General features: G+C 34.5%; 11 protein-coding genes and 3 pseudogenes across 14 annotated transcripts in view, besides 6 other annotated features; 6 read left to right on the top strand and 8 right to left on the bottom strand.

The window, feature by feature from the left end:
- TVAGG3_0178900 (helicase protein) overlaps positions 1-4 on the top strand; it is a gene marked incomplete at both ends in the record, with an annotated part of 759 nt that extends 755 nt beyond the window's left edge. The window contains one exon of the mRNA XM_051225551.1: positions 1-4. This exon is cut by the window's left edge and continues 599 nt beyond it. Within this exon, the coding sequence (XP_051110537.1) occupies positions 1-4 (4 nt within the window).
- Positions 5-1,459: 1,455 nt separating this feature from the next.
- Positions 1,460-3,054: a mobile genetic element.
- Positions 2,362-2,835, bottom strand: TVAGG3_0178890 (phage tail repeat-like family; the record flags this gene model as incomplete). Its single annotated transcript, XM_051225550.1, has 1 exon — positions 2,362-2,835. The coding sequence occupies one exon, from the start codon at positions 2,833-2,835 to the stop codon at positions 2,362-2,364; it is 474 nt and encodes a 157-aa protein (XP_051110536.1).
- Positions 3,055-3,767: 713 nt separating the features above from the next.
- On the top strand, positions 3,768-4,514 carry TVAGG3_0178870 (annotated as a pseudogene). Its single transcript has one exon. A coding segment is annotated over exon 1 (747 nt).
- A 104-nt stretch (positions 4,515-4,618) lies between these two features.
- TVAGG3_0178860 (serine threonine-protein phosphatase family) lies at positions 4,619-4,861 on the bottom strand (the record flags this gene model as incomplete). Its single annotated transcript, XM_051225549.1, has 1 exon — positions 4,619-4,861. The coding sequence occupies one exon, from the start codon at positions 4,859-4,861 to the stop codon at positions 4,619-4,621; it is 243 nt and encodes an 80-aa protein (XP_051110535.1).
- A 114-nt stretch (positions 4,862-4,975) lies between these two features.
- Positions 4,976-5,003: a terminal%2Cinverted (terminal inverted repeat of Mariner transposon ID:TVAGG3_0178840).
- Positions 4,976-6,279: a mobile genetic element.
- Positions 5,072-6,199, top strand: TVAGG3_0178850 (Mariner transposase; the record flags this gene model as incomplete). Its single annotated transcript, XM_051225548.1, has 1 exon — positions 5,072-6,199. One exon carries the CDS (start codon positions 5,072-5,074, stop codon positions 6,197-6,199), a length of 1,128 nt encoding a protein of 375 aa, XP_051110534.1.
- Positions 6,252-6,279: a terminal%2Cinverted (terminal inverted repeat of Mariner transposon ID:TVAGG3_0178840).
- A 1,457-nt stretch (positions 6,280-7,736) lies between these two features.
- On the bottom strand, positions 7,737-8,107 carry TVAGG3_0178830 (repellent protein 1 family; the record flags this gene model as incomplete). The annotated part of the gene is made up of 1 exon (XM_051225547.1): positions 7,737-8,105. A coding segment is annotated over one exon (369 nt), but the record flags the coding sequence as incomplete, so codon positions are not given.
- Positions 8,108-9,808: 1,701 nt separating this feature from the next.
- On the bottom strand, positions 9,809-10,243 carry TVAGG3_0178820 (uncharacterized protein; the record flags this gene model as incomplete). Its single annotated transcript, XM_051225546.1, has 1 exon — positions 9,809-10,243. One exon carries the CDS (start codon positions 10,241-10,243, stop codon positions 9,809-9,811), a length of 435 nt encoding a protein of 144 aa, XP_051110532.1.
- Positions 10,244-10,288: 45 nt separating this feature from the next.
- Positions 10,289-10,549, top strand: TVAGG3_0178810 (uncharacterized protein; the record flags this gene model as incomplete). The annotated part of the gene is made up of 1 exon (XM_051225545.1): positions 10,289-10,549. The coding sequence occupies one exon, from the start codon at positions 10,289-10,291 to the stop codon at positions 10,547-10,549; it is 261 nt and encodes an 86-aa protein (XP_051110531.1).
- Positions 10,550-10,573: 24 nt separating this feature from the next.
- On the top strand, positions 10,574-11,421 carry TVAGG3_0178800 (annotated as a pseudogene). Its single transcript has one exon. A coding segment is annotated over exon 1 (848 nt).
- Positions 11,422-15,905: 4,484 nt separating this feature from the next.
- On the top strand, positions 15,906-16,319 carry TVAGG3_0178790 (uncharacterized protein; the record flags this gene model as incomplete). Its single annotated transcript, XM_051225544.1, has 1 exon — positions 15,906-16,319. A coding segment is annotated over one exon (414 nt), but the record flags the coding sequence as incomplete, so codon positions are not given.
- A 105-nt stretch (positions 16,320-16,424) lies between these two features.
- Positions 16,425-17,249, bottom strand: TVAGG3_0178780 (KilA, N-terminal/APSES-type HTH, DNA-binding family; the record flags this gene model as incomplete). The annotated part of the gene is made up of 1 exon (XM_051225543.1): positions 16,425-17,249. One exon carries the CDS (start codon positions 17,247-17,249, stop codon positions 16,425-16,427), a length of 825 nt encoding a protein of 274 aa, XP_051110529.1.
- A 1,108-nt stretch (positions 17,250-18,357) lies between these two features.
- TVAGG3_0178770 (organellar and viral DNA polymerase type B) lies at positions 18,358-19,320 on the bottom strand (the record flags this gene model as incomplete). The annotated part of the gene is made up of 1 exon (XM_001317739.1): positions 18,358-19,320. One exon carries the CDS (start codon positions 19,318-19,320, stop codon positions 18,358-18,360), a length of 963 nt encoding a protein of 320 aa, XP_001317774.1.
- A 557-nt stretch (positions 19,321-19,877) lies between these two features.
- Positions 19,878-21,473: a mobile genetic element.
- A 764-nt stretch (positions 21,474-22,237) lies between these two features.
- TVAGG3_0178750 (integrase core domain containing protein family) lies at positions 22,238-22,789 on the bottom strand (the record flags this gene model as incomplete). The annotated part of the gene is made up of 1 exon (XM_051225542.1): positions 22,238-22,789. The coding sequence occupies one exon, from the start codon at positions 22,787-22,789 to the stop codon at positions 22,238-22,240; it is 552 nt and encodes a 183-aa protein (XP_051110528.1).
- A 317-nt stretch (positions 22,790-23,106) lies between these two features.
- Positions 23,107-24,939: part of a mobile genetic element that runs on past the window's edge.
- On the bottom strand, positions 23,813-24,762 carry TVAGG3_0178740 (annotated as a pseudogene). Its single transcript has one exon. A coding segment is annotated over exon 1 (950 nt).

The raw sequence follows: 24,939 nt of genomic DNA, 5'->3' as shown, positions 1-24,939 counted from the left end.
CTAGTCTGTTTGGATAATTTGCACGTGCTGTTTCCAAATCCATTTCGTAGCGAAGACCAGACAATTTGTCATAGACTTTTTGGGTCTTCCCTTCCTATATTTAAACTTCTTCGAAACTCTCCAACCATATCTTTGCAACTCTGCTTTTATTCTAGCAGATTTTCTATCCATTCTATATGGGGGCATTTTTATAAAAAGAAAAAAAAATATTTTTTTCTTTACTTTACATAACCGCCTGCTGCCATAAGTCTTTGACGCCAACCCATACCAGCTAATGAAGGTTGACTTGGTTTAGTTTCCAAACTAACTTTGGTTTTGGTTATCTTCAGTTTTTGGTTTTTCTTCTTCTATCGGTTTTTCGTCACTTTCGGTTCCTCTGACTTTACTTCACTTGCAGGAACAGTTGTGTGTCAACATCTTCATAAATATCATATGCCATTTGTTTTTGTTTTCCTTCAACTTTTTGTGTTTGTTGTAAAGTTTAGAATATTTCGACTCTAAGTCAATGAGATGTTCTATAATGAACTGTTGGTCAGTGAAGTAAACTTTTCCATCTGTTGTCTCGAAAGCTCCTTCAGACTTCAATATTTTATTTGTGAGAGTCTGTTTCTTTTTTGAGATACTTGCCGTTCCATTTTTATGAAAAGTGACTTTGTAGTTAGGGTTTGTATTTCCAGACCTGGCACTTTCTATTATTGAATTTTTCTCTTCATCTGTAAGTTCTTTGACAGGTTTTGACAATGGTTCTGAACTTTTTGTTTGTGGTGTCAAATCTACCGTTTCAACTTCTTCGGTCATTTCATCTCAGTAAAAAATTTTAGTTTGGTTTGTTTTCAAACTGGTTGTTGTTGTTTTTTAAGTCGGTCTAAAACTTCCTGAGGTATAGGAAGAACTTGACAAAACACGTGGTGTAACTGCTGGAGCCGACAAATCCATCTTGAACTTATTTGTCTCAATGCTGTATTGTTCATTTATCTCAGTAAAAACTTTACATTCCCCACGTTTGAGGCGGTTGAGGTTGGTTATTGTTTACCCATGTTGTGCATGGTTATATCCTCTGTTAAAGAATCTTTCACCTTGGTCCATATAGTGTCCTGCTTGGTTATAGTAGTCATTTGCTTTGTTATAATAGTTTCCTGCTTGTCTTCCTACATTGTCCATCCATCCTTGAACTTTTCCTCTTGTTTCAGGATTTGGAATAAGATTTGTTGCATCTCGTGCTACATCCCAACCTTTCTGTACAGTTTGTATAATAGGTTGTGCTTTCTCTTTCAGTATACCTAATGTACTCAAAATTTTCTTTCCAACTCCAAATACACCTCTGGCTATTGTTCCCACTGCGGGCAAAAATCTGGATGCAACTCCTGCTAATGCGCCAAATAAACCCATTTCTTATGGGTTAAAAATGACGAATCCAAACAAGGACCCCTATGTTTCTAAAGCGACAAAGAAAGCACTCATGATAAAAATCTTTAGTTCAACACCAAATGCTTGGTTTATGGATATCTTGGAAAACATTCCGAGAGTTAGAACAGATGGACCTCCATACTGGTTAATATTTGTCGGTCAAAACACAAGATACTGTGAAGCCATACCATTACAGTCCAAAGCTATTTTAGATATCTTAGCAGCTTTGACAATATTCGTTGACAAATACCATCCAACAAAACTGACATCTGACTGTGAAAGTTCTTTCAAATCAGATGATATTAAAACTATCTGCGTTCAAAAAATGTAAACCAATATTTCATTGTCGACCAAAACCATTCTGCTCTTGGTGTCATTGACGGTTGTATAAAAATGTTAAGAGACTTAAACCAACCACAAGGTGGTGAAGCAAAATGAAATGTCATATGACGACAAATATAGACACTTCTCCATGGCAAAGATGAGACAAGTTTTAAATATTTACAATAGCCGTAAACAAAAAGGTTTGGGAAACCACTCCCCCGAAGAAATGAAAAACAACCCTGACTTAGAGAAAGACTATATATTTAATAATTTAGTCAAAAGAGACAAACAAGAAAGAATGCCGGGCTTCAAACTTCAGAAAGGTGACAAAGTAAAAATAGAAATACCTAAACGCGACCCATATGAAAATACTATTGACTATGACAACAATGGGAACTCGACAGGTACTCACATTCGTGTTCGTAAAAATAGAAGAAAGTATACAAGAGAATATTATGAAGTTTTAGGCAAACATGGCAAAATGTACAGACTGCAAGCAGAAGATAAAACTACTATTGTCAGACCTCGTTTCAAACTTGTCAAAGTTCAAGGTGGTATACTTTCAAAGACAGTTCCTAACAAATATAAGACAACTCCTGACGAATATGCTAAAGAAGTTGAAAATGACGACTAAGCATTTCTATACCATGCGTAAACTGTCATGTAAGGTGGCATGTAGTCTTTACTTTGTCCCGTTGTTTGCGTATATCCTGAAACGCGATGTGTATGGTTTCCTCCTCCCTCAGTGTTACTCCAGTAACAATTTATAGCAAACTTAACGTTGTCTTTAACATCATATCCTTTACCTTTTGTCATTGCTGACCAATCCCAATATCTATGCTTATGCCAACCTGCTTGAGATGTACTTAAATCTATGTAGTGACTATGTGCAGGTAAATTTTCACCTGAAATCGTTTTACTTCCACCTGTTTCCTTTGAAGAGTTTGCACAATACAAAAACCTGTCGACTATTTGAGTCCAAGTTCCAAAACCAAGTACTACTTCTGGTCTGGTAGAGTTCATTGAAACATATAATGAGCCAACCGGGTACATAAGATTCGGCAAAATTTGTTTAAGCACATTGAGTTCCTGTCTTAGATGCATAATACTATTGTCATTAGATATCAAAGTATCTACAAGACTTGTTGCCGGTGGTATTGTTGGACCTTTACTTGGCAAGGTTGTGTTTAGTGTAATATCATCTGCTGTAAAAGTTGTAAAACTTGTATGTGTATGGTTCTTGTCTGCTTTCTTCTCTAACTCATCGTTAACATAAGTTTTATCTGCTTTAAGGTCTAAACATCCTGAAACCCATCCTGTATCAGCTTTAGTTTTTAAAATCTTCGATGTCCATTCATGATACCATTCAGCCCTTTCTATAATTTCATTATCTTTTTCATCCACATATTCCTTATCTGCTTTCTTCTCTAACTTACTAGCCACATATTCCTCATCCGCTTTCTTTTCAAGGCTAACGTTTAAGTCTGTTATTTCAGATATAGAATGTGTATGTCCAACGGCACTTTTCCTGTTTAAGGTTTCTTGTAAGTTTGTAATATCAGATATAGAATGTATATGAGTCTTTTTAGAATATTCGTTTTCAGCTCTTGTCACTTCACTTGACATTTTATTGTCAACATATGTTTTGTCTGCTAGTTCAGGATGAGTATGTTCTTTTGTTGCATAAGCATTGTTAGCTCTTTCTTCTTCTTTTGCTATTGCATCGTCTACATATTCTTTGTCAGCTTTGTTGTCAACATCTGCTTTCAAAAGAAGTTCATTTATAGGTTTCTCGTTTAAAGTTCCTTTGTTGGATTTATACAGACAGTATGGTTCTTATTGTCTTGAAACAGAAACTCATCTGTCATTGGGTTTAATGTCAGTTTTAAGTTTCCTTCTTTCAATGACTCAGATATCTTAGAGTAGTTTGAAAAGTTTGTTGTGTTCTTATTTAGAGCTTGCACAATGAGTTGTCGGTTGTGTTGTATTTCTCTCATGGAAGCAATATCTTTCGACATTTTTATTCTAGATAAAATATGCTTTCAATAGAAAAAGAAAATTCAAGAGTTGCTACAACTAAACCATTAGATGAACTTTTTACTAATGTCGGTCAAAAGTTTGAGACAGAGACCGTAAAGCATGAAGGCTATCGTTTTGACTACCCATTAAGATGGTTAAGAGACCCATCCGTCACAAAAGCTATTGGCTTTCGTAGAATGAAGTTCATTTCAGAAGCCATACATGGTTTCCCATTTACGGTCGGTTTTGAAGTTCGATACTATAACAAAGAAAAACGTATGTATGAGAAATTTGAACAGGGAAAACTTTTACAAGTTAGTTTGCTTGTAAACTTAGAAACAACTCTTCAAGCTTTTCAAGAAAAAATAAACGATATCTATATCGAATATGCAAACCAGTATAACATTGACGAAGGAGAATACCATCTCGATATTATTTATGACAGGAAAAATGCAACTGTTAAAATCAATAGAATAGAAGACCTTGGAGAAAACGTTTATATTTCTACAAAATATAACAACTTGGCATGGTATAGATTTATGAGGATGTTAAATCAGCCTGCAGCATATCCAGTACACCCAGACTTTTATGAAGTCGAAAACCCTAATGGAACATATGAAAATGTTTTCGACCAGCTGCTATTATTGTTCATGCTTCATTTTCTGGCGCCAAAACTCTTTCTTATGCTTGGCAAATGACTTTTACGAAAAACCTACAAAGTTATACGAACCACCAAGTGGAAGTATTTCAGACTTTCAAGTATGGTTTACTACAGATGGAAGAAAAAGAATAATTCCATTATACCATGCGTTTTACTTAGAACTTAGTTTCATATACAACTACTATCGAACGGTAAAAATATAATTTTTTAATACGGTTGAGGTGTTGGATTTGGTTGCCAACTAGACTGTGGTGCAGGTTCAGGCTGTTGTATAACAGGAGCTTGTTCTTCTGGTTCAGGGTCTTTAGGTATAATACCAACGAACTGACCTACCCTTTTACCAATATTTTTGACTCCGTTCCAAATTCCTCTTCCTACGGTTTTTATTCCATTCCATATACCTCTTCCAACATTTCGAAAGAAGTTTCCTATCTTACTGAAGAAACCCATTTTACTATATGTAAAAATCTAATGTCCGCCTAGTCTCTTACGTTTCCTGTTGAGTTCCATAGCATTCTTTAACTGGAGCTCATACATTCTGTTTCTCCTCTGGTAGAAAACATATAGGGTGTCCAAAGGTGCGTTTAGCACAGCGCTCTATATGAGACTATTAAAGGAGATATATGCTGATTATAAATATATAATAAAAAATATGAATATATGTATATGATGAGTATGTTGTATTTTGGCGCCATGCCGGGATATAAAATGAATTTTGAGACAAGAGGCGGTTTCGCGGGAAATTTTGGCGGGATTTTTTTCATTTTTTTAATGAATCATAAAGAAAACATCCTCGCTCTTGCAAAAAAATGCAAAGACTGTAAAAAAATCTACGAGACATTGGTAAAATGCTTCGGTATGGATGCTCCTAGCTATTCCACTGTAACGTATCATGTTAGGATGTATCACTTCATGAACAAAAAGGCGCCCATCATAAAAATTGACAAAAAATCGCCGGATCAAAGAAAAATCAAAGCAATTCTTCAAGCGCTAGATGAAGACCCAAGAGCATCACTCAGAAGGATAGAGGAGATGACAAAGATACCAAGTACAACAGTCAGTTATTATCTGCACAATTATTTGAACTACAAACTAGCGTATACACGTTGGGTTCCGCACAACCTTAATTCAGTTCAAAAAAAATCTAGAGTCCAATCTTCGAAAGAGCTCCTCTCTATATTGGGTGCGTATCAATCCAAGAAGTTTCGCTTTTTAGTAACAGGGGACGAGTCTTGGTTTCAATATGCAACAGAAGCCAAAATCATGGGGATCCCGAAGGATGAAAATCCGCAAACATTCCCGAAGAAAAAAATTGACACACCAATGATGATGTTGTCGGTTTTTTGGGGCGTGAATGGCATCATCGCAATTGATATTCTTCAAAAACCTAATACGATGAATGCTCAGTATCTAATTGACAATGTTCTTACTCAAATTATCAATTCTGATGAGTTTGAGAAATCCAAACAACAAAAACAAAAGTTTGCAATTCATTTTGATAATTCAAGAGTTCACAAAAGTCATAAGGTAATGAATTACTTGGTGGAAAACAATGTCAAAGTTGTTCCAAACCCAATTTATTCACCTGATATTGCACCCTCTGACTTTTATTTATTCGGCACGCTAAAAAAGAGAGCTGAGGGACGCGAATTCGCGAGTCCAGATGATCTTGAAAATTTTGTAAGAGAGCAATTTGAGCAATTTTCTCATGATGATTTAAAGCGTGTCTTTCAAGCCTGGATCGATCGCTGCGAACGCGTGATTGAATCCAATGGTGATTATATTTAAATAAACTTTATATATATGTAACTTGTTTATTTCTATTCGCAGTATTCAGGTTTGTGCTAAACACACCTTTGGACACCCTATATTCTGGGTCAACTCCTGTGTTCGCGTCATCTGCATAAAGTTGTTTATATCCCACTTCGGGGTTTGTATAAAACTCTTTCCATCTCATATTTGCATACCATGGTGGCAAACCTAACGCAGCGTCATTTGACATGGCAGTTTGCATTTGTACATCTGTTGGCACTTGACCATAGTTTGCCATTGCAGTTTGTATTCTAACTTCATTTGGAATATTCTCTGGGTTTGGTTGTCCAGGTTGCTGTGCATTCGCTAAGTTCTGTGCGTCCATTTAATATTAGATAAAAATATCTCTTACGAGTACATATACTGAACATTTGCAGGCATTGGTTCATTTTCATATTCTCTGTACTTTTCTGCCACGTCAAATAAATAAATGACACAATGGAAAAAACCTAAAACAAGTAGTCCTATTTCAAACCACATTTACTTACTAATAAAATTTCTTTGTTATAGTTAGTATACAAGTCTCGTGTACGGAGGCACTGCGTTCCTCCATACGCAATACTTGTGAATTTGACACTTTACGAAACCGTTAACGTATATTTTACAACACAAACGACAACACTAACTTAACCTTAAATATTTACAAAACCACCACCCACTTCACTTCACTAACGAACTCACTAATGTAAAAATAAACGTTCTCACTATCGTTCTCACTAACGACTTCACTAATGTTCTCATATTTTCCTCAATATCTTCATCATCAGTGTTAACCCTATTGTAGTCATACTTGAAGCCATAAACTTTCTCTAACTTCTTAACGTACAATTTACATAACTTACCTTCGTCATCGTATGGTTTAATGATATAACTATTTCTATCTTTATACACAGTCAATGAAAAGTCAACTGGTCTCGGATGTATTTGAAAGAACATGTTATGCTCAGGAACGAAGAACAAATTCTTGAACTCATGACCGTTGTAGTTTGTTATCTCAATAGTTTTCGTCATTTATATAAAAATAAACTTAAAAATAAAATAAAAATTTTCAGTAAAATAAAAAATAAACTTAAAATTAATGATATCACCACCCTCACACGTATGAAAACATAGCACAAAAATAAATTTAGGTGAAGTGGTGAGATGTCACCCGTTTTCTCACCCGTTTTTTCACCCACTTGAATTCATTGCTTTATAACTCTCTTCCTTTCACCCACTTGAATTCATTGCTTTATAACTCTCTTCCTTTCTCCAACTCTTCTAACTTCTTCTTAAGTTCAGCAATGTTGTCCTCATGAAGTTTAATCTTCCTTAATATACCTCTCTATCTAATGGTTGCTTTATCTTTCTAAACTGAACTCTACCATCCTTCATAGTATGAACGTAAAAACCTTCTGGAACCGCTCCTGATTTAATGTATTCTACCAAAAATTTTGTTTCATTGCTTCAGTGACTTTAGTCGTCATTTTAATCAAATAAAAAATTTTAATATTAAATAAAAATAATTATTTTTTCAGTAAGGAAACGCAGGAGTTTTACGATTTATTTGAGGAGTAGGTTCTGGTTTAAATGTTGGAGTCGGTTTAGGAGTTGACTTTTGAACAGGAGTTTGTACTTTCATAGGTTCAGGAGTCATTGAAGGTGTTGTTTGTGATGGTGTCGGAGTTTGTTTAACTTCAGCTACTTCAGTATTATTTACAACATTTGCTTTATTTCTTTTCAACATCATAACTGCTCCTGCTGTAGCTAGCAAACCTAGTGGGAGACCATATTTTATATAAGGACTTGACCAAATGCTATTTTTGACAGGAGCTGGTGGAACACCTAACCTTGGTGAGACTGCTCTTTGCCATTGTGCAGCTCGTAAGAAATATTCAATAGGTGCTCCATAATCGTTTGGTAAAGTTTGTTTCATAGATGGTGAAGGTTCACGAGAGCTTGATGAAGAACTCATTTATAAGCTTTAAAAATAAACGTTCATCCTTTATTCCTCACTGTCGTCCGTAGCTAAGTTATAGTCATCTAATCTTATTATTGGGATTCCATTAGCACGCACCTGAATGGCAAAGCAACAATCCCTCATAAATCCAATAAGTGGCTTTGGTACGTTTTCAGTTGCTAGTTCAATAGGTCCTTTAACAGACAATTTGTATGTTATTGGAGCAGTAGATGTTTGACCTTGCTGGAAGCAAAAGTCCACTTCTGTTGGAAAACCACATAAGAAATGTGTGTTGTCATAGCTATCCCATTTATGTTCCACACTACCATCATCCACCAATGACCTCATAACATCTTCATTAAATCCTATCATATCATTGTTTGTATTGCAAGCGTTCGCAACCATTTCATAAAATACAGGTCCATATGATTTTTCAGGTTCTGCAGGCATATTTCCATAAGCTCCCATGGAAAGCTGAAGATATTTAAACTTAGGGTTCTCAAAATTAACATAATAGTTGTCTTTCTTTCTAAATAGTGCCCAAATACTTTTAACATTAATAGGCGTATAAGCTGCTGTAAATGTTGCACTTGAACTATCTGTATTCTTTGAGAATGAACCGTCCATAGGAATCCAATCCATAACTTTAACAGGAAAACATAAAGCCTCGTTTGTATAATGTTCTACAAGTTCTGTATAAATGTTAGGGTCTAAAGAGAATGACTTTGGATGAATGAAACATTCATTAAAATCCATCTTTGTTCGAAATAGTTGCTGGTTACAGTTGTAATAGTAACTGTTCCACTAGCTTCTACTGCCTTCGTTATCATAGTGAATGGTTCATTCCATGGAACAAATTTATTTGTCGGTGGATTTGAATCTGAAGCAAATGCAACTTTAAGAGTTGGATTGAAAGCAATGATATCATTTACAGATATAGATGTGCATTGTAAGGCGTCGCTACTGAACTTTACTTTAAGCTGAATGTTTCCTGCAAAAGCTGGAATAAATCGAATAGCTTCTAATGGAAGGAATCTTCTAACAGGAATTCTTAAACGAAGCTTAAAATCAAATGATTTTCCTGCTGTAATTGGACCACTAACAATTTGTCCTGTTCTGCATGTTCCCGAATGACTCCATACATCTTCATGTCGAGTCTTTGAGAAAACATCTACTTTCTTTATTTGTTCGGTAGTTTGTGAGTTTGAAGTTATATATGCTTCTTCTCTTGCGTTGTCTTGAGAATATACGATACGACCATTTGCAAGGATTTGATATCCAGCAACTGCATAGAAAGCGTCATCGAAACCAATCCAAAATCCTGGTGGGTTTGTTTTATTGGAACCTGAACCAATTTCTTTATCTACAATAAATTGACCTTCCATTTTATACGTAATGAATGTATTGTAAAGGTCCAACATATTTTCACCAGGAGGTGAGAGATTGAATGTTACCCATGTGTTATCTTTAGCAGTTCCAGGTTGTGATGGAATCTTTGCGTCAGAATATTTTCTATTAGTGTCACCAATTTGAACTGCATTGTCTATGATATCGAAATATGAGCGAATCTGATGAATATGCTCTGCTGGAGTAAATTCGTTTAGCTGTTCGTTCTGCATGTATTTACTTCAGATAAAAATATCTATTTACTTCATTATTCTCACTCTTCTTCTTGGCATTCGTGGTGGAAGTTGTTTCTTGACATTTTCAATGAACTGTACATTCTCTTTTGTCTCAACTTCTTTCACTGGCGGGTCAGGGTTCTTTGACTCGGTTTGCTTTTCAATGAAATTCACGAACTTTGCAATAAGCTCTTGGTTCGTTATTGAAAGAACATCTGGCTTCTTTTCTTCTTGTTCTATTGACTTTTCAGTTTGAACAGAAGGTTTTATATGGGCTTCGTGGGCTTCGCCCTTGCCATGCACCTTAATGTTGTCGCTCTCTGTATTCGCTAATGGAACCTTTCTTTTTCTTACATATATTTTACCATCTTTACTCTGACTTACATAATAGAAAGGATGTTGTATTCCTCTGGCGTCATTTAATATAATAGACTCTCGTTCTGATTTTGACAAGCTCATTTTACATCGGTTAAAGTTTTAATTTAGTTTTTTATCTACAGTCAAATGACTCAGACAAGCCCTACGGACAAGACCCAAGGGGTCATAGATGTTGAAGCATTGAAGAAAGAAATTCGTGAGCAAATTTTATCCGAACTGAAGGAACAAAAACAAGAACAAAAGCCAGAGAGACCAAAGAGAAAACTTAGTGAAAAACAACTTGCTGCATTAGCTGCTGGAAGACAAAAGAACCCACGTTTGCTGGCAAAGAAAGCTAGAGAAGAAGCTGAAGCAAAAGCTAAAGAAGCTGAAGCAAAGAAAGAGTAAATGGTTTATTTTTATCCGAACTAAATGTATAGACAAATACCTTTATCTGTTGCGTTCAGTAGTGAAAACCCTGACGTCAAAATAAAGGGGAACAGAGTAACGTTTAAGTTTCCAACAGACTGGATTGTGAACATAAATGAAGAGAAGTACATTGGCATAACATCTATGTATATAACACGTGCTTTCAGAAAGGTTGACTTTATACTTCAAGTCGAGATAGAAAATGACGAACAGTCTTTAAGCGCCCAAAACATTCACATATACAAATACTTTAAAGACGATACAACATTGTTGCAATGTATGATTTCATTTAATGAGATGTTCGAGAAAAAGTTCAACATTGAAGTACAAACTTTACAGCCTTTACGTGAGTTTCTTGCACAACTGAAAGAAGAAGGTAGTCAGCCACAACTTATAGACTTTCATTATGAATTTAATGAAAATGAAGATGGAACTCATGACTGTCAATTCATTGTATTCTCACCATTCAATGAAGTCGCTAAAGAGAAAAAAATCCATTACGTATAAGGTTTCAAATCTCTGAACCAAGTGATGATTTTAAGAATGTTTTCAATTATGATGCAATGCTTCCGAGGAAAAATGAATTTTCAAAGATTGTAACACCTGGCATTTGGGATAGAAAGCAAGCTATATTATATTCAAACTTAAGTAAGGGAGTTGAAAATGAGTTCATTGGTCATACAAGAACTTCACCACTTCCTAACCCTAAATACTATAAATTAACTGGCTTCAATCGTGAGTTTTGGATAGACATGTTCTCCACTCATGACCATAAATGTCCAGTGTTCTTACCTCCAGACCATAAGGACTGTCTCTACATTGAAGCACAACTCTTAAACTCTACCATCGCAGTATTGTAAAATCTACGCTAGCTTTATTTTTATCACGAATGACCTCATTCATGACCTCATTCATGACTCATTGCTGACAAAAATAAATGACCTCAGAACTTCAACTTACGAATAAAGCTTGTTTTAGTCGTTATTGAAAAGTTGAACTTTTCAGCAAAGCAAGGTTGACATGACTTACATAAGTCGAATGCAATCTCTTGACCATCATGAAGTGCTTTGTAAAGTTTCATTAAACTGAACTCAGAGTCTTTGTCATATGTTCCAACAGGTATGTGAATGTTCTTATCTTCATTGTAATAGCATTGTATAGCTTCAGGAAACATTTCATTAGCGGTTAAAGCAATAACATCTTGCTTCACGCCTTTCATTCTGCAGTGAAATGCAACTTCATTTAAATCGTTAGTGAGTAAGTCTATGTAGGTCTTCTTTCCACAGAAAATACTTTTATAAGCTAAACTTTGTTTTCCAGGTGTTATTTCTGCAAAGTCGCTATGAAATTGACCAAGGTTCTTTCCTATAAGTTCGCGACCATATCTCTTCTTAAACTCTGCTGCAAGCTTTGGGATGTCTTCATTATATAAGTGCATACTGTCGGTATCCTGGTAAAAGATTTGAAGTCCCATGTCCTCTGCAGTACAGAATACTTCATTCATAATACGTTTTGACATAGACAGAATATTAACACCAAGTGGACAGAAGTTAAAGTGTCTGCAAATGCTTTTCGTTAGCTTGAAAATAGTTTTATCTGAACCATCCAAACCTTCGAACTTCACTATATGGTTGTAATTTCTTATAGCATATCTTATAGCATCTTTGTCATTTACTATGGTTATTTTTGACTCAATAGGAGATAGAATAGTTTTGCCATAAATGCTGTTCAGAATGAGTTTTATAATTTCTTGTAAGGGGTTTCCTTCTTTCTTATACTTTAACCTTAACTCAAACAACTTCTTTACTTCATCTCTTATTCTCATATCTCTGTTTCCATCGTAATAGTATCCTTGCAACACTTCACATTTGACACCTTGATATTTTATGAGGTCTTGTAATGTTATATGGTCAACATACATGAGACAGCAAGTGTTTGAACTTCTTGGAACGTTAAGTTCTGGATTTAGTTCAGGGTCGCAAACTATTAAATGAAAGTGTCTGGGTATACCAATCTCTGTTATCTTAATGAGAACAAAGAAGCCAGACATAAACTTTTCACCAATGGGTTCCTTTTGGTCATCATCGAATAAATGTCTCATGAGATACTCTGTGCTTAGCATCTCATCCTTCAATACTTTTGGAATTCCTTCTAAAGTATACAATCTTGCTATAGCTGAAGGATATAATGAAACAGTGTCGAAGTCAGCAATGAGTTTCTTTTTGCTCTTTTGTTTCATGTTATCTGACAACATACATCTTCCACCTTGAATGCATCTCGAAATAAATTCTCTTGGTTTATTTGAGAGGTCATAAAGATTTCCATTCGGGAAGTATACTCTGTTCTCAAACAATTTGTTAGCAATAGAACAAATACTAACGTAGTCATAAACGTTTAAATCAAACTCTTTCAATAAGTCATTGCGGAACTTTACAAAACCTTCTCTTAAAATTCTTACATCTTGTTTGCAGTAAAACGTGCTATATTTTTCTAAGTCGAAGTGGTTTTCATCTATTCTGCAACCTTTGATGGAATCTATGTTCTTCATAAATGTATCTGCATCATGGATAAACTTACATGCTTCAGAAATGACACCAGTTCTGTTGTCATTTGCTAACAAAACACTGCTGTAGTAGTTATATGGAAATACTTCTTTCGGTCCTGTTTGTAAGTTAAACATAGCAGGAAATAGTTTAAGCTTCTTATTTATAACACTGTAAGAGTCTTTTATAATAATTGCCCGTCCTTTATATAAGCCAGTTATTTGCATTGTTCGTGAACCTTTAATGATGGGAGTTCCTTTCACTTCTGTCATGTGTCTTAAGATGAAGTTTATGTCATAACTGAGGTTGTGAAAATATATTAAACTCTTGTCAGGAAGTCTTTCCAAAAATTCTGTTGCACAGTTTTGACCCCAAATGCTTTCACTAACTGAACCATCTTCACTGTCATAACAGATGTTAAAAGCTTTATGAAAGCCATCCGTACTACACTCAAAGTCAGCAAAGAAAACGTGCTCAGGTATGAATTTACATTTAGCTTTATTTACTTCTTTTGACTCTGCTTTCTTCTTCAGTTGTACACAATACTTTGGAGCATATGTCAAATCTTTAAATGGTGCAAGGTTCTGTTTATATAAGTCAGTAGTATATGTGAAAAGTTCTCCATAAGAAATAGGTTCGAAATATTTGCACTCCCACAATGTTTTCATAACATCCCATAACGGTGTTGTTCTATCATAACGAACTACATATTTATCTTCTCTCTTTGTATAAATCTTCATCTGTTTCTCAATGTTCATTCCACCACAAGCTTTGAGAATTTCTTTATAGTTTCGAATGAAGTATGTTGTCATTGGTAATCTTTCATTTAGCATGTAGTGGTCTTCAACAAGAAGTAAGTCAATAGTTCTAACAGTTTCGCATTCTTTTGGTATATATCTCTTTATTTCATTATGTCTTGAGTCATTGAAATAACCAATGGTAACATTAAATGATATACCTGTTGCGTCAGAAATTTCTTGTACTTTACTTTGAGGAAAGTCTCTAACACGAATGACTTCTCTCATGTGGTCAATAGTTTCTTCATTTACTCCAGCCTGAATGCAAGCATAAACGAAACAATTGTCCTCTGTCATAAGTGTTGCAGTTCTTTTGTTCAGTTCATTGAAGATTTGGTAGCGTTCAAGATTTATAGGTAATGTGCAAAGATACTTCCAGAACTGACCGCTTCTCTTCTTATAAAACTTCTTTTCACCATTATCTTTCCAAAAGCTTTCTATAAGTGCTGGGTTTCCTGTTTGCTTAAGAGCTTCCAAAATGGCTTTCTGGTCATTTGTCAGTGTGCTTTCATCTCTATATGGTCTCTTTTTTGGTTTGCCTTTCTTTACATCTGACATCGTTAAGCCTTCATATTCTGTTAAATCATACATCTTTATTTCGGTAAGATTCTTTATGTTTGTCAAGAAGAAGTCATAGTGCATTTCAACAATACCTGCGGCATTTGCTTCTATCTCTGATATAAAGTTCTCCTTCAAGAGCTGATGTAGTAATGTTCCAATATTATTGAGGTTTAACGTAGAACATTCATACTTTCCACCAAGTTTATAACATACCATCCATCTCTGTTGGGAGTTTATTTTAATTTTCTCTAAGAGTCTCATGAAAACCTTACCAAAATGTTTGTGTAAGTAGTCTCTGTTTGGTTCATCTAAAGCTTCGATGTTAAAGTCAATGAGTCTATTGCCTGACTTCACATTTCTCTTCCTATTCTCTTCATCTTTCTTTAACCATCTCTCACCTTCTTTTGGTTTGTCGTCAATGGAACGAATGACATCGTTAGCTTTGCGAACTTGTTCTATAGCACTTTTAAACATCTCTCTTCTCTGTTGTTTCAGTGTGTCATCTCTCTTTCGTGTTTCACCAACGTTTGCATTTGTTATGTCAAACATTTCTCTTCTTACTTCATGTGGTACAGCTCTTCTTGTTTCACCAACGTTTGCATTTGTTATGTCAAACATTTCTCTTCTTACTTCATGAGGTACTGAACGTCTATGATATAAGTCAATAGCAATGTCATTTAAAGGAAATGCTCTTGCATGGACTTCGTCCTCGCCGCGTTGCGGCTTTATGAACTCATGAATTCTATCATAACTTATTGCACCATTATAGTCATTGAGGATGTCAGCGAGTGCTTTTTTGTTTGTTGCGTAATGCTTTGCAACATCTATATTAGCTTCTGTAAGAAGTTGTTTTATTTCCGAGTGTTCTAACTTAGACAACTTCCGATACATCTTTAGTAGGAAATAAAAAAATATTTTTTGAAAAAATAAACTTAGAAAAATTATTTCTTTCTATATTTGCCATTCCGAACTTCGAAAAGATGTTTTATACCAGCATAGAATTTTTCTCTAGAGCTTGGTCTTATATTGTTTTCATGACAATATTTTCTATATTCTTCATATAAAGCCTTTTTTTCATACATTTCATAAGGACAATCTAACCAGAATAGTGCATATCCAGTTTCGTTATCTAGGTCTCTATATGTTTCTTCTGTTTGTAGAATTTCGCTTTCTTCTATTTGTAGAATTTCGCTTTCTCTATTTAGTTCTATGACTATATATTGTGGCTTAAAAAGATGTGGGCAAGAAGGGTCTGGCGCTATGTAAAAAGTTAATTTTTCTGTCATCTTTTCTATCGGATAAAAAATATTTTTTGAAAAATTAGATTACATTTTTTTAAGTTATTTTTCAAAATAATTTAATATTTTTATTTTAATGAAACACATGCAAGATTGCAAGTTCTTTTCATACAATGCTCTCGCTACTGCCATCAAGAATGAGTTCAATGGTTCTGCAAACGTTAATGTTATCTTTAACAAGAAGTTTGTGAAAGAATCTAAGTTTGGTCAGTATGTCAGACCATTAGCTATCGTCATTGACCGCAAACGTTATACTTCACAAGAGTTAGCAGTAGTTTTGAAACAAAAGGGTTTCTTCGTGAATGTCAAAGATACACACTATACTGTCATAAAGAACTCTAACGTTGACTTCTTCAGTATTGCTTTAAATCTTTCCGAACAGAAAGAATATAAGAAGGGTGAAATAAATGTGAAATATTATCCTTCATCTCTGAAGACAATAACGAACAAAGATGTTATACAAAAGTTCTTACCAAAGGTTGAAGAAGCTTCTATTGACATTGACGAAGGAAGTGAAATGGTTGAAGAAATTGACCCTGAAGCTATTTAACCAAAAATATATTTTTGGTGAAGAGGTGAGAATCTCACCTGTTTTTTCACCTCATTCTCTCTTCGTTAATGTTGTCGTGACTTCTTCGTTAATGTTGTCGTGACTTCATTCTTCCTCTTTGAAGTTGTCGAAATATTCTGTTATTTTTTCCTTCAGTAATGGTAAGTCTTCTTTGAAGGTAAGTATTGTGCAACCTTTGATGTCATAGTGTGTTTGAGGAAGAGTATTTTTGACAATTTCTTTTATTTGCTCATTCGGTGTCATTGAAATCGGTAAGTTTTCACGATAGAACCAGTTTCTGTCAGATTTGTAAATCTTAGCAAGGTCATAAAAGCTCTTGTTGTTTCTTCTGACTAAATGCAACATAACCATATCTTTATCTTCTTTCTCCAACTCTTCAGTATATATCATATACTTATAACTCTTTTCCTTTCCTTTTGGTACTGAACGTGGTATTCTTTTCTGTATGCTTTTGTCTTTGGATTCAATGACTTCATCTTTTGCTTGAAGTTTCTTTTCCATCTCTCCACGTTCTGCTTTATATAGTTCATCTAACATCATGAAAATATAACAAGCATAACGAGGTGAAGCCCACATTGCTACAGCATTTACTAAAAGTCTATGAACATAATAACCTTTCAAACCAGGTGCCAAATTCTTGCGATTTTCGTACGGAATCTCTTCCCTCGGTTTTCCGAGGGAAGCAATCATATGAGGAAATTCTTCTAAAAGTTCTTTTGCCTGTTGGTTTTCAAACCAATGATATGCTTGCTTTGTAGAACGAAGAGCGTTCATTATACTTTGCATTTGATACATATCATCTTTGACTGAACGAATGAGTCTCAATTGTTTGTTATACTGTATGTATTCGTATTCTTCATTTATGGCTTCATGAACGATAGCAGTTGTTGTGTTCTCTAATGTTGACATATCTGTCTTTACATTCCGGATAAAAAAAATAAATAAAAATAAAACTAACTTTATTTTTCTGTGTTAAACACTATTTCTTCACAACATTAAATTTTATCCTGTATGAAATGACTTTAAAAAGATTATTGACTGACTTCGAATACTATCTCATTGACGCACTGACAGACCCTCAAAACTGTGTTGAAAGTTCTTTAAGCTTTAAGATTGAAGGTACGACGCATTTTGTCTTCACTTACGTATTGAAGAATATGACCGTTATCATAACGAAGTGAATCAAACACTAATAAAATTTGTAGATAAAAAATTGGTTAACAATGAATATTTTAAAACGTGAAGACCCAAACACTGCTGGAGATGATGAAGAATACAGACAAGTTATTGAAAAAAAATAACGCAAGATTAGATGCAATAGAAAAAGTTTAATGAATGTCTTACAAACACGTATGAATATCTTATGCAGTGGGAAGCCAGATGGAAATAAATTACGTCAAATATGCAATTTATAAAATCTTATGTCGACAGGCTACGTAGCACAGTGGTCTAAGGTGGTGTTATGGAGGGGTCAGGGTCTGTGGTTCGAACCGCGACAGCGCCGTATTTTCTTATTTTCTTTATTTGTCTTGTTTGTCGTGAATAAAAAGTGTCATAAAAGTGCTCTATCTTCCACGGGAATAAATAAAAAATTTACTTTATTTCTTCTTTATTTCTTTGTTCCCGTGGAAGAAGGGTTTTGCTGTTTTTTCTCAGCCGAAATCAATGATTTTTTCATTTTTGGAATCCTTAGCGAATGAGGAATCTTTTCTCTCGTGGAAGCTTTGACCTAAAATATAATTTAGGTGAAGAGGTGAGATGTCACCCGTTTTCTCACCTCTTTTCTCACCTCATGAATTTTCATGAATTTTATATATTAATGTTTTGTCATGATTTCATCGTAAATGTTTTGTCAAGACTTCTTCGTAAATGTTTTGTCAAACATGAACGTATATGTTTTGTCATGATTTCATCGTAAATGTTTTGTCGAAACTTCTTCTTCGTAATGAGCGTAAATGACCCAAAAATAATGTTTAGGTGAAGTGGTGACATCTCACCTGTTTTTTCACCTGTTATTTTATAAGCGTTTTACATGAATTGTACGATGTATATTTGAAATCTTAAACAGTTTCGTAGCTTCTATTTCTTCTTTTAGTACATCGAATGTTTTAACAATGCCGAAAGTCTCTTTATATTTCTTCTTGACGTCAGATAGAAGGAAATCTTCTGCTGTTGGATAGTTTTTGTTCAGAAATTCTAACATATCCATTTTATCTTCTGCTGGTTTCTCTGCTTCTTTCTTTAAGTCTGCATAGTCGTTTCTCATACGTTCTATCTCTTTGACGGAGTAGTTATATTTCCTCATTGCTGCTTTACATTTAGAACATTGCGGGTTCATTTTTGCGTTATATTCTGAAACCTTACCTGCTAAAACAACTAAGGCGTCAATGGTTTTCTTTAACTCAAACATAGCGGGTCTTATCTGTTCATTCCATACCTTACCTCTTCTATCTTTATCTCTTATTTCCCAAACACATTCTGCAACTAACGAAACAAAGTTGTCGTAGGTCTTAAATTCTTCAGATTTATATATGTCAGAAACATTCTTATATACCATGTCGCAATCTTTGTCCATAACTTTATGGTTGCAATGAAAACCAAGGAATTCATAATTTACTTTACGTATGAACTTCTTTATTTCTACTGAGTCAGTTGGTTTCACTTCAATTTCGTCAAATTCGGGAATAGTGAGTTTTTGATGCTGAATTTCAGGTAGTTTAGGTAAATGGTCAATAATGTCCTGCATTTCATAAAGATACTGTTCATTTGTTTCATCTTTCGCACTACAGTCTAAATTACTTGTTAAAAGTTCTTGCTTTATCTTCTGGATTTTTGTTTCAAAAGTATATGAAGAAGGAATGAAGTTTTTCATCTCTACTAACATTGACGTTGGATTCATGACTAACGAGTTTGGTGCTGTTGTGGACAGAGTCCCGCCGTTCGCAGCTTGAATTGTTGTTGTGCCGATTGTTGAAATCATATCTTTACATACAAAATAAAAAAATAAATAAAAATAAAACTAACTTTATTTTTTATTTCGGGAAAATTCATGAGGTGAGAAAAGAGGTGAGAAAACAGGTGAGATGTCACCACTTCACCTAAACATTATTTTTGGGTCATTTACGCTCATTACGAAGAAGAAGTTTCGACAAAACATTTACGATGAAATCATGACAAAACATATACGTTCATGTTTGACAAAACATTTACGAAGAAGTCTTGACAAAACATTTACGATGAAATCATGACAAAACATTAATATATAAAATTCATGAAAATTCATGAGGTGAGAAAAGAGGTGAGAAAACGGGTGACATCTCACCTCTTCACCTAAACATTATTTTTACTGAATTTAGCAACAAAATGAACGAGGTCAGGATGTATGTTGCTGAATTCATTCATAACACCCTTTGTAAGCTCATAAAATGTTTGTTTTGAGGTCGAGCCACTTTTGGCTCCACCATATTCTTTCAACCTGAAGCATTTAATATATGTAAAATATATTGTTTTAAAATGGTATGCCATATAGCTTCTTGATATAGATCCGTATTTTTCCCAAGTGAGCGGGGTATCTCCAATCCCAGCCCTATCGTCCTCCCAGTGTCAGTTTTCAATATAAAATCCAAATTTTTTTTGAAAATAAAAATTTCGAGAAATTTTTCTAATTTTTTTTCTTTGATTTCAATAATTCAAAATAAATTTTGGAGTAAAAAGACACTATTTAATGAAATTCATATGAGTGAATGTGGATAAATACTCTCAAAACATACAATTTATCTATTTTTTCTTTATATTATCAACTAATTAGTGATAATTTTTTTTGAATCAGATTTTTTTTTCATTAAAAACATAATATATAACACAACAATGATGCACACATACGTATCTACACATCAAAATATAAAGCTTGTTTTGGTCTGGGCATCCCAACCCAAAATTCTTAAAAAATTGAATAAAATTGAATACTTGGGGCTGGGATACCCATCCCAAAACCGAATTGAATTTTTTGAATTAAAGAATATATTTATGTATTTATAATATACATGTGATGTCTATAAAAAATACTAAATTCTAAAAAAAATTCAATTTATTCAAAACGTATACTAAGTGATCACTTCATTAGTAGGATCAGCAATCCTACTAAATGGTGAGAACGCCACTAACTCAAAAGGGAGTCCTTGGAGCTCTTGATCTCTTGTCAGTAGAGTTCATAATGAGGCATGGCATCTACTGATTAGAGATCAGAGCAATCCTACCTTACCTTCAGGAGCTACAAAGCTCCTAATCGTTACGAGAGGGAGCCTTGGAGCTCCTGAAGCTCATCAGCAGAGGCTATTTACCATTTGGGCCTCTTCTGATGAAAGATGCGAAACACGTCTACGAACCAGGAGCTTCAAAACTTCTAATCCTTACTAAAGGGAGCTTTGGAGCTCCTGAGTCTCCATCAACAGAGTCCCAGATGGTAAATGTCCTTTGCTGATGAAAGATGCGAAACACATCTACGAACCAGGAGCTCCAAAGCTCCTAATCCTTACGAAAGGGAGCTTTGGAGCTCCTGAAACTCCTTTTACTATAAAATAGGACAGTTTTCTTCTGAGGTTCTCATCAAATCTAAGACTTCAGAAGAAAGCTGTCCTATCAATGTATACTTACACTCTCATGGACTACAAGTGTACAATTTTAAGGCAGAGATTATCCGAGGCCTCTCATCAAATGAGGGACCTCGGATAATCTCTACCTTAAGCTGTCAAATAACTTTTCTCACTATTTAGGAACAAAAGAACAAGAGTTTGAGTACTTTAAGGCAAGATTCTTCCGAAATCTCTCATCGAATGAGAGACTTCGGAAGGACCTTGCCAAATCCTTGAACGCCAATATCCTTGGAACTGAGCTAGAACCAGGGAGAAGTAGCATACTATAGAGCACGATGGTAATCTCGGAAATGCTTATATCGCCCCAAGCACAATATTTAAAAGTCTAACTCATATATACAAGAGTCAGGCTGAATAGATATTGTGCATATGGTTTGCAGAACTCTCATGATATTTAAAATTCATGTTATCCCAAAAAGGTGACACTTTGGGTGTATCGTCCATCCCAGGGATGCAAAAATCACATCACCTTGGATCTATACTTCTTGAATTTGTTAAGAAGTATTCGAACGTATTTTCCATCTGTATCTCTAGTGTTTACATAAGCATAGCCCGCCTTAGTAAAATATACTTGTAATTTCCTATAGTTTACGCCGGTATAAAAGTAGAAAGAGTCTTGTTCTTCGCTATAGTAGTAAAACTCAAACGTATGCTTGCCATAGTCTGTAATTTCAATTGTTTCATCTTCTAGTTCGTCGACAAATTCGAATACAATATCTCTAAATTTACCTTTGTTCTTATTGTTTTCAGAATAAGTGACCCAACGTAAGTTTTCAAGTCTATTGTCGTTTCTTATATGGTTTATATGGTCTACAAAAGGTAAATTGTTAGGATTCAGTATAAAATGAGTTGCAATGACAACATGTTTAAGATAGTGTTTTCCACCCATCTTCATATCAGCATATCCGTCATTTCGCTCCCATTCGCTTAAAACTCTTTTTGTCTTTTTGTTTCTGACTTCAAATAACTCACAACAGTGAATTTCATATTTCTCATCTAACAAACAAGTTTCCCAACGGTCTTCTCCAACAAACTCAGCGTACATTTCAAATAAAATAAAAAAAAATATATTGTTTTAAAAATAAATTGTTTTCATGAAAATTCAAGAGGGTGAGAAAACAGGTGAGAAAACGGGTGAGATTCTCACCTCTTCACCTAAACATTATTTTTGGTGTAAATTTATGAAAACATTAATAATATCATGACTGTTCTCATTCATGTCTGATTTACATCCAACGAAAAAGTTTAGAAGAATTTTCTTATTCTTTCTGGCATGTTTTTATCTTTCCAGTACTCCCGCTCTAATGGTCCCAGATGAGTTGGTTTAGATTCTCTCAAGTTCTTAGATGGTATAACATCTTCAACGCCTCCTTCATATCTTACTTTATAAGTGTCATCGTTTATGTTGTAGTCAAGTATTTCAATAACCACTCCTCGCTTTGCTTCGTCAATGGTTTCAGCAAGTTTGCCATTACTACTTTCGACTAATTTATGACGAGGGTAAAATGCTATGGAGTCGTCAGCAGCTTTTATAAGATATCCATTACCTTGCGTAGAGTCTACGATATAATAATTTCGACTTAACCTTAAACGTTTCTTTGTCAACGGTTTGTCGTCAAGAACTACACGAACTTTTGTACCAGGAATGAGGGTAAATTGTTTTGAATTTCTGATATTTTGTGTTTGACTTAGTTTCTTTTGTATATACTTTTCTTCTTGTTGTTGTGTCATTGAATTTGGTGTATGTCCTGTTGTAGAATGTGTTGAGGAATTGTAAACTTCGATGAAATGTTTCATTGTTTCTTCGGTAAAGTCTCGCTCTTGATTTAAATCTCTGAGCGTTCTTATGAAGCGGTTAATGATACCGAGTATGTTATGGTTATGGTCTTCAGTAGTGTAGTGAGTTATGTTATGCTTAATGAGAAATTCTGTGATTTCGTTGCTGAGGTATGCACCGTCTTGGTCTGATGTTAAAATACTTGGGCTATGTTCTGCTACAAAACTTTTGTAAAACTCTTAACACTTCACGAGTTCCTTTATTTTTCATTGGATATGCATATGCTTTACGAGTGTTAACATTATGAAGATGAGGAATGGTTTATGTCCTCCTTTTCTGCTTTGAATGAGAGTGTCAAATTGGTATGCGTCAGGAGTGTTGGAGTAAATTGGTAAAAGTAGTCGTAAGGGTTTATTTTTGTTTGATGTACAACATTTTTGTCAAAGAACCTTTTCACTTCAGCTCTGTTAGTAAATCCCCGACTCTTTGCAGCTTCATTGAACTTCTTAAATGACCTCCATGGATGTTGTTCGAATACTTCTTTCAAGCTCATTTATGTAAAGTTAAAGATTTTAACCAACTCGTATCCAAGCGTGCATTGTTATATAAGGAGGCATATAATCTTTTCCATTACCTGCTGGGTCTGTAATACCAGCTACAACATGTGTATGATTTCCTGCAGTTCCACAGAAAATACCTGTGCTTGAATCTACTGGGTCAGTTGAAATTCATATCTATGCATTCCCTGTCTATCCGAACCCGCTGCAAGATTTGTTATAACCTCTTTTTGTTATTGAATGTGAATGGTTTCCTTCCACAGATGTTCTTCCACTGAACCTATGCATATGTGAAGGAAGGTTTTCAATACCTATTTTTCTTTGAACCTCCATCTTCATTGACTGCGTATTAGTGTAAGAATGGAAAACTGTCAACTATTTCATACCATCTACCACCAAATAAAGTGTTTGGATTTATTGGATTCATAGACGTATAAACAGCTCCTATAGGATATATTAAATCATATATGCTCATACTCTATAAACATATTCTAAAGAACTTATGTCATTAAATACCATTTGGAATGTATCTCCCGGATGAAATGTTGCATTTGTTCCACTTTTATAATGTAATGTTAGTTCAATAGAATTATCCAAGAAAAATTCAAAAGTATCTGGTTGAAGACCTCTAACAAATTCAAAATGGAGTTGCTGGTTCACCATTTATAATTTCTGTTGTAAATGTCATTGTATCTGGTTTCGAAAATTTCTTTGTTAGTTCTGCATCCACATAAGTTTTATCTGCTTTCTTATCTAACATTGCTGGTAGTTCATATGCTTCAAAGTTTCTGGCATGATCTTCGATATTCCTGCAACTGTTATCTAAATTGTTAAGAGTATCTTTTACGCTTGTACTTGGATTTTCTAATGGTGCACTTGAACCAAGGTCAAAGTTCAATATTATGTCGTCTGCTCTAACAGTAGTGAAGGATTTATGTGTATGGTTCTTGTCGGCTTTACTGTCTAATGTAGCTTGAAGTTCATTTATATCGGAGATGTTGTGTTTATGAGATTTCAAAACTTTGTTCATTGCTTCGAGTTCAACTTTGTCAGCTTTACTTTTAATAGCATCTTCAAACGTTATTTTTGCCTTAACTCTTAACATAAATCTTGGTTCAACTAATACACCGTTAACATTGAAAGTAGAGGCATAAATTTCACCGGTATAACCAAATGCTTCTGGTGCTTTAGCTACATCATACTGTACAGTACAGCTTATGTCATAACCTTTAGCACGAATGTATTTATATCTTCTTTCATTAACATTTTTTGTCTTCGCTTCATCACTTCGTGTTAATATCCATGGTAGTCCGTTATAATCTGTTCGTCTGAAGTTATATAATGAACATGGTTCTTGTCCGCTTTACTATTTAATGTAGCTTGAAGTTCATTTATATCGGAGATGTTGTGTTTTGAGATTTCAAAACTTTGTTCATTGCGTCAAGTTCATTTTTATCTGCTTTACTATTTAATGTAGCTTGAAGTTCATTTATATCGGAGATATTGTGTTTATGTTCTTTATCTGCTTTTTCGGCTAATTTCTCTTCTATCTCATTTATTTCAAGTTCATGCCTACCACCACCTCCCGAAGAAGTATTTTTCTTCAGCTCTTG

The sequence above is a fragment of the Trichomonas vaginalis genome, chromosome IV (genome assembly GCF_026262505.1).
Source record: "Trichomonas vaginalis G3 chromosome IV, whole genome shotgun sequence".
NCBI lineage: Eukaryota > Parabasalia > Trichomonadida > Trichomonadidae > Trichomonas > Trichomonas vaginalis.
The sequence above is the reverse complement of the archived record's forward strand: the minus strand, read 5'-3'. Positions and strand labels throughout refer to the sequence as shown.